The sequence below is a fragment of the Osmerus mordax genome, chromosome 22, assembly GCF_038355195.1.
Source record: "Osmerus mordax isolate fOsmMor3 chromosome 22, fOsmMor3.pri, whole genome shotgun sequence".
Taxonomy (NCBI): Eukaryota; Metazoa; Chordata; class Actinopteri; order Osmeriformes; family Osmeridae; genus Osmerus; species Osmerus mordax.
In genome coordinates, this window is record NC_090071.1 from 2,099,864 (window position 1) to 2,114,704 (window position 14,841).

The window sequence follows — 14,841 nt, forward strand, 5'->3', positions numbered from 1 at the left end:
GAGGGGGAGAGAAGAGGAGAGGGGGAGAGGAGGAGAGGAGAGGGGGAGAGAAGAGGAGAGGGGGAGAGGAGGAGAGGAGAGGGGGAGAGAAGAGGGGGAGAGAAGAGGAGAGGGGGAGAGGAGAGTATAGCATAGCAGGTATATATAGTAAGCAAGTATAGCAGGGATATAAACAGCGTGTGACAGCATTTTCAGTCAACATGTTGCTTTCTTCCAAACATTGGAAATCACACAACCTATTATAAACAAAGAAAACAGACGAGGTGAGTGTGTGTGTGTTTACCTCATGGATAAGGCACTTATCAATGAGCTGCAGGTAGGAGCTGATATTATCTTCATCTGGCCGGGAGACTAGGAGCTGTGTGCAAACTGGAGAGAGAGGGAGAGGGAGAGAGCGAGAGAGAGCGAGAGAGACAAGAAAAGAGGGAGAGACAGAGCGAGAGAGAGACAGGGTTGGAAGGAGAAACAGTGGAGAGATTCAGAAGAAGCAGTTTCCTCCGAGCAGTGTGCTTTCCAGAAAACAGAGAACCGTGCAAGGCTGAAACAAAAGCGCTGAATTAAAGAAAACAATCAAACGAGCAGGGAAAGCTACCTTTGCCCATGACCCGGGTGAACTGTCCAGGGATGTCTCCCTCTGGGACGTGGGTGGAGCCAGACTCTGACTCCCCTCCCCCTCCCCCGACCAGGTGTGAGCCAGGGGCGACGCTCTTCCCCTCGGAGCCCAACAGGGGGCGCTGTGGCGAGGGCTCGTCGGTGACGCACGCCTTGATGGGCGTCAGGATCATCTGGTGCAGCTCCTGGAGGGGAGCTCGCAGGTTCCCCCCCTCCAACACATCCTGGAGACAGAGAGAGAGAGGGAAGGAGGGAGGGGGGGGGAGGCAGAGGGAGGGGAGGCAGAGAGAGAGTGTTGGAGAGTGCTCATCCCTGCTCCTGCGTCTTGTCTGTGTGTCTCCTGTCTGCGGCCTGTCTGTCTGCGGCCTGTCAGTCTGTCTGTCTGCGGCCTGTCAGTCTGTCTGTCTGCGGCCTGTCTGTCTGTCTGCGGCCTGTCTGTCTGTCTGTCTGCGGCCTGTCTGTCTGTCTGCCCGTGGCCTGTCTGTCTGTCTGCGGCCGGCCTGTCTGTCTGCGGCCGGCCTGTCTGTCTGTCTGCGGTCGGCCTGTCTGTCTGTGGCCTCTCTGTCTTTCTGCGGCCTGTCTGTCTGTGTCTGTGTCCTGTCTGTCTTTCTGCGGCCTGTCTGTATGTGTCCAGTCTCGTCTGTATTGAGCGGCCTTACATGAACAGCACATTAAACAACTTAAAATACCAAACAGGTGTCTCGTTTCCCAGCTTACAAATGCGGCAGTAACACATTTTAGAATGAAGCCTTGCTGAAAAGGTTAGCCCTGAAATTAGCTGGAGAACCTCACACACACACACACACACACACACACACACACACACACACACACACACACACACACACACACACACACACACACACACACACACACACACACACACACACACACACACACACACACACACACACACACACCTCCTTGCTGTGTCCTTGACTGCCATTGTCAGACACTGCTGTGGTCAATGCTGGCAGTTGGGGGTGGAAGTGGGAGTTGGAGATGGGTGTGGGGGTGGAGGTGTTTTCAGATGTAGCTCTCAAAAAGTGGGGGGGGTCAGATGGCTGAGCGGTTAGGGACTCGGGCTATTAATCAGAAGGTTATTGGTTCGATTCTCGGCTGTGCAAAATGACGTTCCTTGGGCAAGGCAGTTCACCCTACTTGCCTCGGGGGGAATGTCCCTGTACTTACTGTAAGTCGCTCTGGATAAGAGCGTCTGCTAAATGACTAAATGTTAATGTAAAAGGCCTGATCTTGGTTTAGACCAGAGTCTAAAAAGGTTTTCCTGAGTCACTGTCTACATTACAGACTCCTGACTGACGCTGCTTCCATTCAGTGATCGACTCTGTTTCTCCATATACACAGGGCAGGCTATAGAGGAGACGAGGAGACAAGGAGATGAGACGAGGAGACTAGGAGATGAGGAGACTAGGAGATGAGGAGACGAGGAGATGAGACGAGGAGACGGTACTGACCTTCTCCAGACAGCGCAGCATATTCTGGCGTTCCCTCAGTTTCTGAATGCTGATGATGATCTTGTGCCGCGCCCCTTTGGTAACGTTCTGTTGAGAGGGAGGAAACATGACTCAGCCAATCAGAATCCCCTCTGTGGCTGAGAGGAGCTGACCAGTTACAAGCACACCAGGCAGCCATGTTTGTCATCTCAGCAACTTTGTCACAATGTTGGCGTGACACAGCTTGGCTCGACGTTGCCGCGAGAGACGGCGTTCCTGTGGAGGCCCCGCCCACTGACCTGAGGAAGCCCCGCCCACTGACCTGTGGAAGCCCCGCCCACTGACCTGTGGAAGCCCTGCCCACTGACCTGTGGAAGCCCCGCCCACTGACCTGAGGAAGCCCCGCCCACTGACCTGTTGAAGCCCCGCCCACTGACCTGTTGAAGCCCCGCCCACTGACCTGAGGAAGCCCCGCCCACTGACCTGTGACTCCAGCTGTTGCTCAGTTAGTGACATCATCTCGTCGTAGGTCATGGTGGAGAAGAGCGCTGCGTACTTGTGGAGACGGAGACTCTTCAGCCAGGCCGGCACATCTGTAGGGCGGGCGCGCACACACACACACACACACACACACACGCAGGCACACACACACACACACACACACACACACACGCAGGCACACACACACACACACGCAGGCACACACACACAGGCAAACAGGATTATCAATCTTTGTGTGTGTCATGGGCACAGCTGGACTTAATCTGTTTATTGGCGTTGACGTATGACCACACAGATGGGTAAATTCCTTGTTTGTACAACCACTGACTATCACATATCACTATGCCAATAGTTTCCTGGCAACAGAAACACACCCTACAAGATGATGTTATACACAACAGTATATTTTGCGAGATCTTAGCGGTTGAACACGTTGTCACTGCATATACTGCAAAAAAATATTTACACGTGTTTTGCAAGGTGAGTCAACATTACAACTCCTGATTCCCGCCACGTAACGGCTGGCTAACAACATTTCTCCTACGTTACCTCACAGGGAGAGCAGGGGTAGTGGGGACATTGTCTGTTGTTGTGTTTGGTTTCTCTAGTTTTTTACGTTATTTTTAATATATGCCATAACTTTTGTTTGTCTGTATGCTGGTCTTGCTGCAGAACCAGTTGCCCTTTGGGGACATAAATAAATTATGATGATGATGATGAGAACATGATACATCTTAATACTTTCACACCCTCGTTACCAAGCGGGCGAACAAGGTAAAGACGCAGCGAAAGAAACAGCAGAGCAGTGCGGAAACGTCTCCCTCTCCCTCTCTCCCTCTCTCTCCCTCTCCCTCTCCCTCTCTCCATGTGGGACGCCCTCCCACTACAGAACGCTTAGCGGTGCTTAGTAATCACCCATGTTTGTGTACTAACGCTGAAGCTAGTGCTTAGCTGGTGATGTTCACAGCGGGGGAGTGCTGAGGACTGGATCTCAGAGTTCCACACGGTTAGCACCCTGGCAGAGTTTCACACCAGCAGCAGTCGTGGAGGTGAAGCTGCCATGAGGAGGAACGCTCGGAGCCGTGTCAGCGCTCGTGTGTGTGTGTGTGTGTGGATGTGTGTGTGTGGGTGTGTGTGGTGTGTGCGTGGATGTGTGTGTGTGTGGATGTGGTGTGTGTGGATGTGGTGTGTGTGTGTGTGTGGATGTGGTGTGTGTGGATGTGGATGTGGTGTGTGTGTGGATGTGGTGTGTGTGTGGATGTGGTGTGTGTGTGTGGATGTGTGTGTGTGGATGTGGTGTGTGTGTGTGTGGATGTGGTGTGTGTGTGTGTGGATGTGTGTGTGTGGATGTGGTGTGTGTGTGTGGATGTGGTGTGTGTGTGTGTGTGGATGTGTGTGTGTGGATGTGGTGTGTGTGTGTGTGGATGTGGTGTGTGTGTGTGTGGATGTGGTGTGTGTGGATGTGGTGTGTGTGTGTGTGTGGATGTGGTGTGTGTGTGTGTGGATGTGGTGTGTGTGTGTGTGTGTGGATGTGGTGTGTGTGTGTGTGTGTGGATGTGTGCGCTCGGGGGAGGTACAGTTCTCTGCTTTCATGTGAGCTTTTCTGTGATAGACGGGGCACCTGCTGAAACTGCGCGCACACACACAGACACACACACACGAGGTAGATGGAAGACGAAGAAATACGCCAGGAAGGGGATGTTACAGTGTAGTGTGTTGGACCCATACACTCCTCAGTCCACAACAAACCATCAAGAAACATATTTAAGGAGATTTTCCAGATGTGGCAGCAACAACTACTGTGAGAAAGCTGAGGTCATCTCCAGGGGGGCTGTGGGGGGGGGGGGCAGGAAGGGTGCTGGGAACACCAGGGGTAGGTGGATATGGGGTAGGTAGATCAGGGGTAGGTGGATATGGGGTAGGTAGATCAGGGGTAGGTGGATCAGGACAGACAGTAGATCTGTAAACTCAACCTGACCAACACAACAAGATGCCTTCTCACAACCATCTGATACATTGGGCTAGCTCACGCTACAAACACACTCCAATGACTTGACAAAACCCAGGTGGACGGGGGTTGCAGATGAGGGATGGGCGTTGTGAACGACTACAGGATAACATAGCAATGATGTTTGGTGTGTTGATACAGGGAGGATGGAACACAACTCTGCTTACCAAGCTGTCTCCTGTCTTCTCTTTCCTGCCTATTTTCCTGAGGGCCTGTTAGTCTGCCTGCCTGTTAGCCCTACTTCTCTACCCGCTACCCTTCTCCTCCTTGGCCCGCCCCCCTCTCCCTATCTCCCCACCTCCCTGGCTAAGCTGACTCACCCCTCATGCCGCTCCCCTCCTGGTAGAAGGTGCTGCGGTGCAGGGCGGGGCAGCAGCCTCCTCCTCCGCCCTCCTCCAGGGGCTCGCTGCCGCCGCTGCCCGAGGACGCTACGCTGCTCTGGGGGGAGAGGGGCGCGTGGTATGGGGCCGGGCCCCGAGAGCCCCGCAGGTCCTCCTGGGACAGCCAGCCGTGGCCCAGGGGTTGGCAGGAGGGGCCACTCATCGGAGGTGTCAGGGACACGGAACGCTTCAGGGGACTGTGCTGTGCTCCGGCTGACTGGACTGCAAGACACAAGACAACAGGAGAGGGGGAGGGGGTGCCCAGACTGTTAGAAAGGGGCTCGGCTAGACCTAACTCTTAAGACACACACACCCAATCACAACGGTGTACACCGGCTCTCCATCCGTATGGAGAGGAGGCCGACAGCAGGTGGAGGGAGGATGGAAGATGGAGGATGGCTGGTTCCATTCACCTGTCCTAATGCTCGGAGACACGAGGAGACGAGGCAACGCTGGGCTATTGGGGTAGGAGACCACAGCCTCCATGCTAGGGGAAGGGAGCTGGGGTAGGAGACCACAGTCCCCATGCTAGGGGAAGGGAGCTGGGGTAGGAGACCACAGTCCCCATGCTAGGGGAAGGGAGCTGGGGTAGGAGACCACAGTACCTAGGCTGGGGGAAGGGAGCTGGGGTAGGAGACCACAGTCCCCATGCTAGGGGAAGGGAGCTGGGGTAGGAGACCACAGTCCCTAGGCTGGAGGAAGGGAGCTGGGGTAGGAGACCACAGTCCCTAGGCTGGAGGAAGGGAGCTGGGGTAGGAGACCACAGTCCCTAGGCTGGAGGAAGGGAGCTGGGGTAGGAGACCACAGTCCCTAGGCTGGAGGAAGGGAGCTGGGGTAGGAGACCACAGTCCCTAGGCTGGAGGAAGGGAGCTGGGGTAGGAGACCACAGTCCCTAGACTGGGGGAAGGGAGCTGGGGTAGGAGACCACAGTCCCTAGGCTGGAGGAAGGGAGCTGGGGTAGGAGACCACAGTACCTAGACTGGGGGAAGGGAGCTGGGGTAGGAGACCACAGTCCCTAGGCTGGAGGAAGGGAGCTGGGGTAGGAGACCACAGTACCTAGGCTGGAGGAAGGGAGCTGGGGTAGGAGACCCAGACAGTTAGAAAGGGTCTCTGCCGTTTCACAAACACCTGAAGCCTGGGACGTGAACAGCCAGGCATGACCCTCCCCCGCCCCTCTCTCTCTCTCTCTCTGTCTCTCTCTCTGTCTCTCTCTCTGTCTCTCTCTCTGTCTCTCTCTCTGTCTCTCTCTCTGTCTCTCTCTCTCTCTGTCTCTCTCTCTGTCTCTCTCTCTGTCTCTCTCTCTGTCTTCACCAAGGTGGCAAGCGCAGGACAGCTGAGCCGCCAGCTCGGTGAAAAACACGCTTTCCTCATAGTTTTATTTGTGAAAGGGAGAGATGGAGAGAGGAAGAGGGAAGGAGCCAAAGAGAGAGAGAGAGGTTTACACACTCCCCCACACACTCCACCACCTACACAACAGGTTAGCCATTCTTCGGAACCCGCGGAACCTTCTCCGGGCATCACGGAATGTTCCAGAAGAGGCTGGATGGAACACGACGAGGACGGCAAAGGGCAAACAAAACAACAAGATGCACAGGAGAGGGCTTTATGTGCTAGCGCCCACCAGCGAGGCCCACCAGCCCCAGCTTCCCTCCTATATGTGGTACACTAACTACCCCAGCTATGTATAGGACTTCACTGGTCTGCTCTCTAAAATAGGAACCCAGCTAACATTACAAGTTCCAGTCCCTAAATATTAGCCATTTCCCCTAAATACAGACTGCCACAAAGGCTACCTTACATGGGGAGGAGATGGGGGTGGAATGTGGGGCAGAGGTTCTAGGAGGTGTGGAAGAGAAGGGTGAGGTGAGGGGTGTGGGGGGGGAGGGGTGTGGGGAGGAGAGGGGAGGGGGGAGGAGAGGGGAGGATGCTGTGAGGGGCTAACACACAGTTGTGTTCACCTTTACCATGACGATAGGAGAAGTGGGAGGATGATAGTATATAGAGGGAGATTGAGGAATACACTTGGATGGATGGATGACCCCATTAAAACTCAATGTCAACAGAAACATAGATAACCGAGTTCTTACAATCCATCTCAAACTAGATCCAGTCTCCAGGTTTCTCCAACTTGACAGCTCGTAAACAAAAGACGTTCACGAGCTCCGCTTTCCATCCACCGCCTGCCTGGGTCACATCGGTGCTATCAGGTTCTTTATCAGGTTCTTTATCAGGTTCTTTATCTGGTTCTTTATCTGGTTCTTTATCTGGTTCTTTATCAGGTTCTTTATCTGGTTCTTTATCTGGTTCTTTATCTGGTTCTTTATCAGGTTCTTTATCAGGTTCTTTATCTGGTTCTTTATCTGGTTCTTTATCTGGTTCTTTATCTGGTTCTTTATCTGGTTCTTTATCAGGTTCTTTATCTGGTTCTTTATCTGGTTCTTTATCAGGTTCTTTATCTGGTTCTTTATCTGGTTCTTTATCAGGTTCTTTATCTGGTTCTTTATCAGGTTCTTTATCAGGTTCTTTATCAGGTTCTTTATCAGGTTCTTTATCTGGTTCTTTATCAGGTTCTTTATCTGGTTCTTTATCTGGTCGCAGAGCTTTAGACAACATACCTTACACTCCTCATCTCTTTGTTAGCAGTTACCTGAGCATCTAAGTGAAGTTGACCATTAGACTGGGTCATGTTTGTGTGTTTAGGTTTGGTTACGTCAGATTCAAAGCTGGTGGTTAAGAGCAGAGGGGCCGGTGACCTGGAGTTGAGGCGCATTGAGTTTGAGTTGTGAAACATCCCTTTGTGCGGAGCTGAAACTCGGAGCAGTCAAAAATAAAAGAGGATCTTGCGCAGCGCACAGCTTTAAATGTTCTCTTATTTATATCCTCAGCTGTCTTCTTCATCAGGAAAAAAAGACCCTTGCATTCTTCGCTGGAAATATCTTGCTCCGACCACAGATATGTCCAATCTGAATAGCTCTCGACAGGAGCACGGCCTCGCCCGCCTGTCCGGCACACACACGTGCACACACACACACACACACACACTTCCACACTGATGCAAGTTTACACGCTTTTATCAGGCAGTGTGATGGCAATGACTCCCAAAGGAGAAGGGGGGAGAGAGGGGGGGGGGGGGGGGGTGTAGGAAGGTAGAAGGCCTTGTTACTTGATGTTATCAATACTTCCACTCTTTCACTAAGCTCTCTCTTTCACTGATCTATCAGAGGTGCTACACAGACTGCTGTAGGAGCGAGGCAGCTCTGCCCCACGGTGAGGCAGCTCTGCCCCGCGGTGAGGCAGCTCTGCCCCGCGGTGAGGCAGCTCTGCCCCGCGGTCTCCCCGGGCGGCTGCCCTCTCCTCCAGGTGGTTGAGCCACAGCGCCAGGGCGGCGCGGTCGTCCAGGGAGGTGGCGGGGTGGATGAGGGCGTAGGAGAGCAGCTCTGGGGCGTTTGCTTGAGACCCATGCAGGTCGCCGTGGCTTAGGAGGAGGCCTGACGAGACAGACATCTGAGCCTATCACAGCCAGGATCATCACACCCACCAGGAACCAATCACAGGCCACGACCCAACAGCTTGAGACGCTCTCCTTCCTTCCCTTACTTCCAACCACCCGCTCCTCCCTTCAAACTTTATAGAGTTTATAATGCCTTTGTAGCATCTTTTGAGTTTTTGAGTTGAGTTTTTGCATATATTCCTGTATTTATTTATTTTGCAAAACATCTCACTGTCAGATTCCGTTTTCCCAAAGCTAAATACCTGGAAATAACAAGGAGAGCTAGCCATCTAGTGCTGCTGGGACAAGCCTTTGGGGGGAAAAAGCAAGGAGAGCAGAAAGGAAAGAGAACTCACTGGTGTTCCCCCCCGTGCCGGTGCCCACAGTGTTGATGGTGGCGGGCACTGACGAGGACGGGTACAGCGCCAGGTGGCCGTTCTCGCAGCCCTGCGGCCCCTGGGACAGCCAGCCCCCTCCCAGCCCGGAGTCCCGCGAGCCCTGCCAGCCATTCAGCCGGTCGTCGGAGCCGTAGCGCTGGTGGTGCTGCAGGGGGTACAGGTGGGAGGAGGACGAGGTGTTGGTGGAGGAGGAGCCCGAGGAGGAGGGAGGAGGACAGCGTGGAGGAGGAGTCTGGTGGTGGTGGTGGAGGCCGTGAGGGGCGGGGGGTCTCTCCAGGGAGTCTCCCCGGGCGGCTGCCCTCTCCTCCAGGTGGTTGAGCCACAGCGCCAGGGGCGGCGCGGTCGTCCAGGGAGGTGGCGGGGGTGGATGAGGGCGTAGGAGAGCAGCTGGCGCGACTCCTCCAGGTGGCGCCCGTGCTCGATGGTGTGCGCCAGGATGCGGGGCAGCAGGTGCATGTACTCGCCCTTGGCCTCCGTGTTGCCAGGTTTGAGGAGGGGCAGGTGGGTGAGGACCAGAGAGATGACACGCTCCTTGGGCTCGCCCGCCCACTGGCTGATCACCACTGGGATGGGAGAGAGAGAGACACACACACACAACAGGTAAGTCAACAGGTAACAGGTTAGAGAGAAAGAAGAGAGAGAGACTAGCTGAGGACCAAGGCAACAGATAACATTTGTAATGCAAAGCTGGATTCTACAGAGCGTATGATGATATAGCTTGTGGCATCCACCCTCTGACCAGCCTGACCAGCCTGACATAAACACAACCATGAGGTCAGGACAACCAACCTGTCCTGACGCTATCATGTTGCCCAAAACACGTTAAGAAAAACGAATGAACAATCCAAAACACCACAAAACAAATCTGTTTCCATATACGGTACAAACACAAACACACTGGCTTCTTTCAGGAGATGATAGACTGTCAGACGATGTGGAACTTCGATTCAAGCCGTAGACCATACACCATTGTTCAGGAGTGTAAACACTGACATGTCATGTGACACAGACCTAGTCATTCATCACTGCGGGCCACACTTCCAGTGATTCAGCAAATACGTCACGCTTGTTCTCAAAGTCCTCTCACAACTCAAACAATCTCCCCTATTCTAATTTCAACTTTTCTCATTATTTTGCCTTGTTCAGCACAGTGTGTGCGTAGATCAGAAGTATAGAGTGAAATAAGTGGAAACAGCACTCTACAGCAGTGAGTGCCACTCAGAAGAAAAGCTCGGTATTGTAGTATTGTGGCCCTACAGTGTCTGTGGTTCAGGGGTCATGGCAAGGTCACCTCCGCGACTCATTAATATTCCAGAGGAAATCGACCAACTAACAAAACCACAGAAGAAGCCTCTGCTGTTTGCGTGTTGTTTGAAACTGTCCAGTGCAATGAACTGTGGGAAAGATGACAGGTAGAATCTTTTTAACATTGTGAAAGATGAGATGGGAGGGGGGAGAGAGGAGAAGGGAGAGGACACAGGAGAGGGGACTGTTGCCACCGCTCTCTGGCCTCCTATGATTAGGTGTCCCCCTCAGAGAGACCTTTTTCTGGCTCTGCCATTTTTACTGAGCGCCCGTCACAAGGGCCCCAGACTGACGGCAGAGAGAGAGGGGGGGGGCGAGTGACTAACCACAACCCCCTGAGGTGGTGACGCAATCCTTGGATTCAATGATCCTTTAAATGAGTGGGTGTGTGTGTGTGTTGGAGTATGTGTGCGTGTGTGTGTGTATACTGTGTGTGTGTGTGTGTGTGTGTGTGTGTGTGTGTGTGTGTGTGGGTCCAGTGGGTCTGGTAATCAAGTCCTGCCCCTCAGTAACACCCTGCTCCTAAACGTAGAGCGTGCTGACCTGCTCCCCCTCTTCTCTCTCCATCCCTCCATCTTGTCGATATCTCTTCTCTCCACCCCTCTCTTTTCCCCCCTTCTCCTCTCTTTAAATCGGGCAGGGATCGTTCTGTCTGCATAGCGGCAGTGGGCGGCTAACACAATGGTCTTCTCATCCCTGGACCTCCACTTCCTCTGCCCTTCTGAACCCCCTCCTTCTCTCCCTCCCCCCTCTCCCTCCCTACCCCCCCTCCTCTCCCTCCCTCCCCCTCCTTCTTTCCCTCCCTCCCTCCCTCCCCCCTCCTCTCCCTCCCTCTCCACCTCCCCCCTCCTTCTATCCCTACCTCCCTCCCCCTCCTTTTCTCCCTCCCTCCTCACTTCCTCTCTAAGTTTGCATAAAGAATCCTCCGTCTTCCTTCTTCCTGTCACACTCTCCTCTCCGTGTCGTCATCCTTCGTAGCCAGCGACGCCTCACAGCCTACTTGTCCTCTGTGTACACAGCCTACTTGTCCTCTGTGTATTCGAGGCACCCACGGTGCCTCGAATACACAGAGGACAAGTGTCAACAAGAACAAGGTCCACTTCCTCTGACGAGAGAGAGGGGGGGGGGGGGAGCAGAGACATGCAGACGGAGGCCCTATCACAGAGGTCGCTAAGAAGGCCATCCAGGGTCAAAGTTCACCGGCTGGGGAAACACTGCTGGCCGACATCACAGGAATGTGTGTGAGTGAGAGTTCTGAAGTCTGTGTCAGGAACCTCCCTCTCCTCCCCCACCCCTCGCGGACCCCACCCCCTCTCCTCCCCCACCCCTCGCGGACCCCACCCCTCTCCTCCCCCACCCCTCTCCTCCCCCACCCCTCGCTGACCCCACAGGTTCAAATGCTAACCTCATCCGACTTGAGAAAAGGGAGGGAAAATGAGGGGAAACCGGGAAAGAGACAGCAGACAGTGGAGGGGGATGAGTAGGCTTTCCTCAGCTCCCCTCCCTGTGCCAGACCAACCCCTCCCTCCCCCCTCCCTCCCTCCCTCCCTGTGCCAGACCAACCCCTCCCTCCCCCCTCCCTCCCTCCCTCCCCCCTCTCTCTCTCCACCCTCTCTCCCTCTATCCACCCTCTCTCTTTCTCTCTCCACCCTCTCTCTTTCCCTCTCTCTCTCTCTCTCTCTCCACCCTCTCTCTTTCCCTCTCTCTCTCCACCCTCTCTCTTTCCCTCTCTCTCTCTCCACCCTCTCTTTCCCTCTCTCTACCCAGTCCTAATACTCTTTCGACCCCCCCATCCAACTCCCTTGTTCTAATCCTCCCTCTCTCTAAAAAGACTGAGTCTTTAGGTCTCTAGCCCTTTCTACCCCCTCCCCCCAACTCCCCCCGCCCTGTTTTCCCTCCGCCCTCCGTCTGAATGCTGACTGGTGTTTATTGAGTCAGCTACGGGGCACAGACACGCCTGGCCTCCACCGCTGGCTGACAGACAGGAGAGGAAGAGCTCCGTACACAACAGTCCACTTCTCTCACTCTCCGTCTCTCTCTTTCTCATTCTCTCTCTCTTTCACATTCTCTTGTTCTGTGTGTCTTTCTCTCATTCTCTCTCCCTCTCTCTCTGTGTCTCTCATTTTCTCTTTCTCTGAGAGAGAGAGAGAGAGAATGAGAGAGAGAGAGAGAGAGAGAGAGAGAGAATGAGAGAGAGACAGAGAGTTGTGAGTGTTGATTAAACAGTACAGTCATGGAGGTGAACGCCGCTGTATCCTGCCTCAGTCAGACACCTGTCCCGTCCTGAAAGACATGATCAGACCCTCGGCACAATCCTGGGTCTAGTCCGTCCTGACCGACCGCCCTCCCCCTCCCTCACTTCTCCTTATAATCCTATCATCCTTTTTTTGCCCAAAATAGCAGCTTTTGCCCGACAGACGAAAGCCCTGGGTCAGGAGGACAGTGATACACACACACACACACACACACACACACACACACACACACACACACACACACACACACACACACACACACACACACACACACACACACACACACACACACACACACACACACACACACACACACACACACACACACACACACACACACACACACACACACACACACACACACACACACACACACACACACACACACACACACACACACACACACACACCAGCCGAAAGAGTCTTACATAATTTACTATAAACACAGACCTGTTTTTATCTGGCTCCTTATCTACCACTTCCTCTTTCTTCACATGTCATTCAGGTGTTCAGTGTTTATTGAACTCGTGCCAGGTATTACAATGTATTTGGTAAATACACACACACACACACACACACACGAAGGGCGTGTCCATAGCAAGGCACAGCAGACTGCCAAACAAACAGAGAAGAAAAATACCTATTTTTAATGACAGTAGTTGAAAATAAGGGATCACCCAGAGAGAGGAGGAGAGTGATGTAGACGTCCCCAGCCCAGGAGCAGCACCCTCTGATCCCCCTGCTGGGCCCTACAGCCCCCCCCCCCCCCCCCCCCCCCCCCCCGGTTCAACTGGACAGGAATGCTGGCATTGCAACTCACAAGGGACAGTCTCAGAGAGAATGTGACTGTTCACAGTTCTGACATACACACCTCACAACAGACAAACGTACACACAGACATACTGCCATGTCTGTGTGTCAGACACATGATTCTCCTTGTTCTATAAATAGGCTGGTCCACATCACACACTGGCCCAGCAGCACAGGCGACAGATAACGGCCTATTTATACCAGAGCAGGGGCGACCAGGCACATCAATCGAAAATCAGCCTGCCAACGAGCACACACGCACGCACGTACACACACACACACACACCAGTGCCACAGGTCTTTCATCGTTAGGGTTAGTATGAGAGAGTGTGCTTGTGTGTGTGTGTGTACATGTGTGTGTGTGTACGTGTGTGTTACTATCCGCCCACCCCCATCCCTCTCCTCATGCCCCCCCCCCCTCTCTCCACCTCCTGACAGGACAGGACAGCATTAGAAGCTGCAGTGCTGTATTCATCCTGTTAGCAAAACAAGCCTTCCTCCCCTGTTCTACACTGTCTTTTTATAGTTGTTGAGTCAACACACAGCCCAACACAGCGTGTTCCTTTACTCTCTTAGGACCAAAATGAGGGCTGGTGGTGTTCGCGTGTGTGTCTGTTTCTGCATGTTTCCATATTTTGGTGTGTTTTTCTGTTAATGTGTGCCTGTGTAAGTGTGTGTGTGTGTGTGTGTCTGTGTGTGTAGGGGTGAGTTTCTGTGTCTCAGATTTGATATCTCATCTCTGTGTTCTTGTGTGTGTGTGTGTGTGTGTGTGTGTCCTCCTGACCCACAACAATGAGAAGCAACAGGCAGACAGACCACCACCAGCTCTCTCAATGAAGAACACCAAGTGAGGGTTGATCAGCAGGACTGAAAAGGACTGAATAATCTGGGACAAGTGGCCTAAAAAGGTGGCTGGCCAAGAGACCCCAACTCCAGCTGAGAGAAAGAATAACCTTCCACTGAGCTCTGGACACACACATCTTAAACAGAGGGAAGATTTTCCAGGAGAGGAAACCCAAAGACAGGGAAAACGTCCTGCTTGGAAAAAGGCCGTTTGGATCGAACTGAGGAAGTCGAGAGAGAGGGAAAAACTTTGAGGGACAGAAAGGAAAGAAAAGACAGGAGGAGGAGGAGGAGGGGGAGGAGAAAGGAAAAGCTCTCCTCCCTGCATCCTTCCTGAGTCTCCAGCTAAGCAGAGGGGAATGTGCTGGCATACCACAGGTCCAGCTGAAGAATGTACAGTTTCCTAGTTGGGCTGATCAGCTTGACCGCTGCATCACAAACACCCCTGGTTAGAAGCACATTCTGTTTGAGATCACTCCCCCCCCCCACCACCCTGCTTCTTGGCTCGGTGACATGGACCCTCGTCCGCCCCAGCCCCAGTCTGCCCCAGCCCCAGTCTGCCCCAGCCCCAGTCTGCCCCAGCCCCAGTCTGCCCCAGCCCCAGCCTGCCCCAGCCCCAGTCTGCCCCAGCACCAGTCTGCCCCAGCCCCAGTCTGGCCCAGCCCCAGTCTGGCCCAGTCTTCCCCAGCCCCAGTCTGCCCCAGCCCCAGTCTGCCCCAGTCTGCCCCAGCCCCAGTCTGCCCCAGTCTGCCCCAGCCTGCCCCAGCCCCAGTCTGCCCCAGCCC

General features: G+C 53.8%; 1 protein-coding gene across 1 annotated transcript in view; it reads right to left on the reverse strand.

The window, feature by feature from the left end:
* Window positions 1-14,841, reverse strand: part of samd4a (sterile alpha motif domain containing 4A) — a 30,870-nt gene that overhangs the window by 7,520 nt on the left and 8,509 nt on the right. Inside the window, 8 exon segments of the mRNA XM_067260299.1 lie at window positions 284-369; window positions 593-836; window positions 2,088-2,174; window positions 2,550-2,659; window positions 4,896-5,177; window positions 8,802-9,174; window positions 9,176-9,205; window positions 9,207-9,406. Of these exon segments, the coding sequence (XP_067116400.1) occupies window positions 284-369; window positions 593-836; window positions 2,088-2,174; window positions 2,550-2,659; window positions 4,896-5,177; window positions 8,802-9,174; window positions 9,176-9,205; window positions 9,207-9,406 (1,412 nt within the window).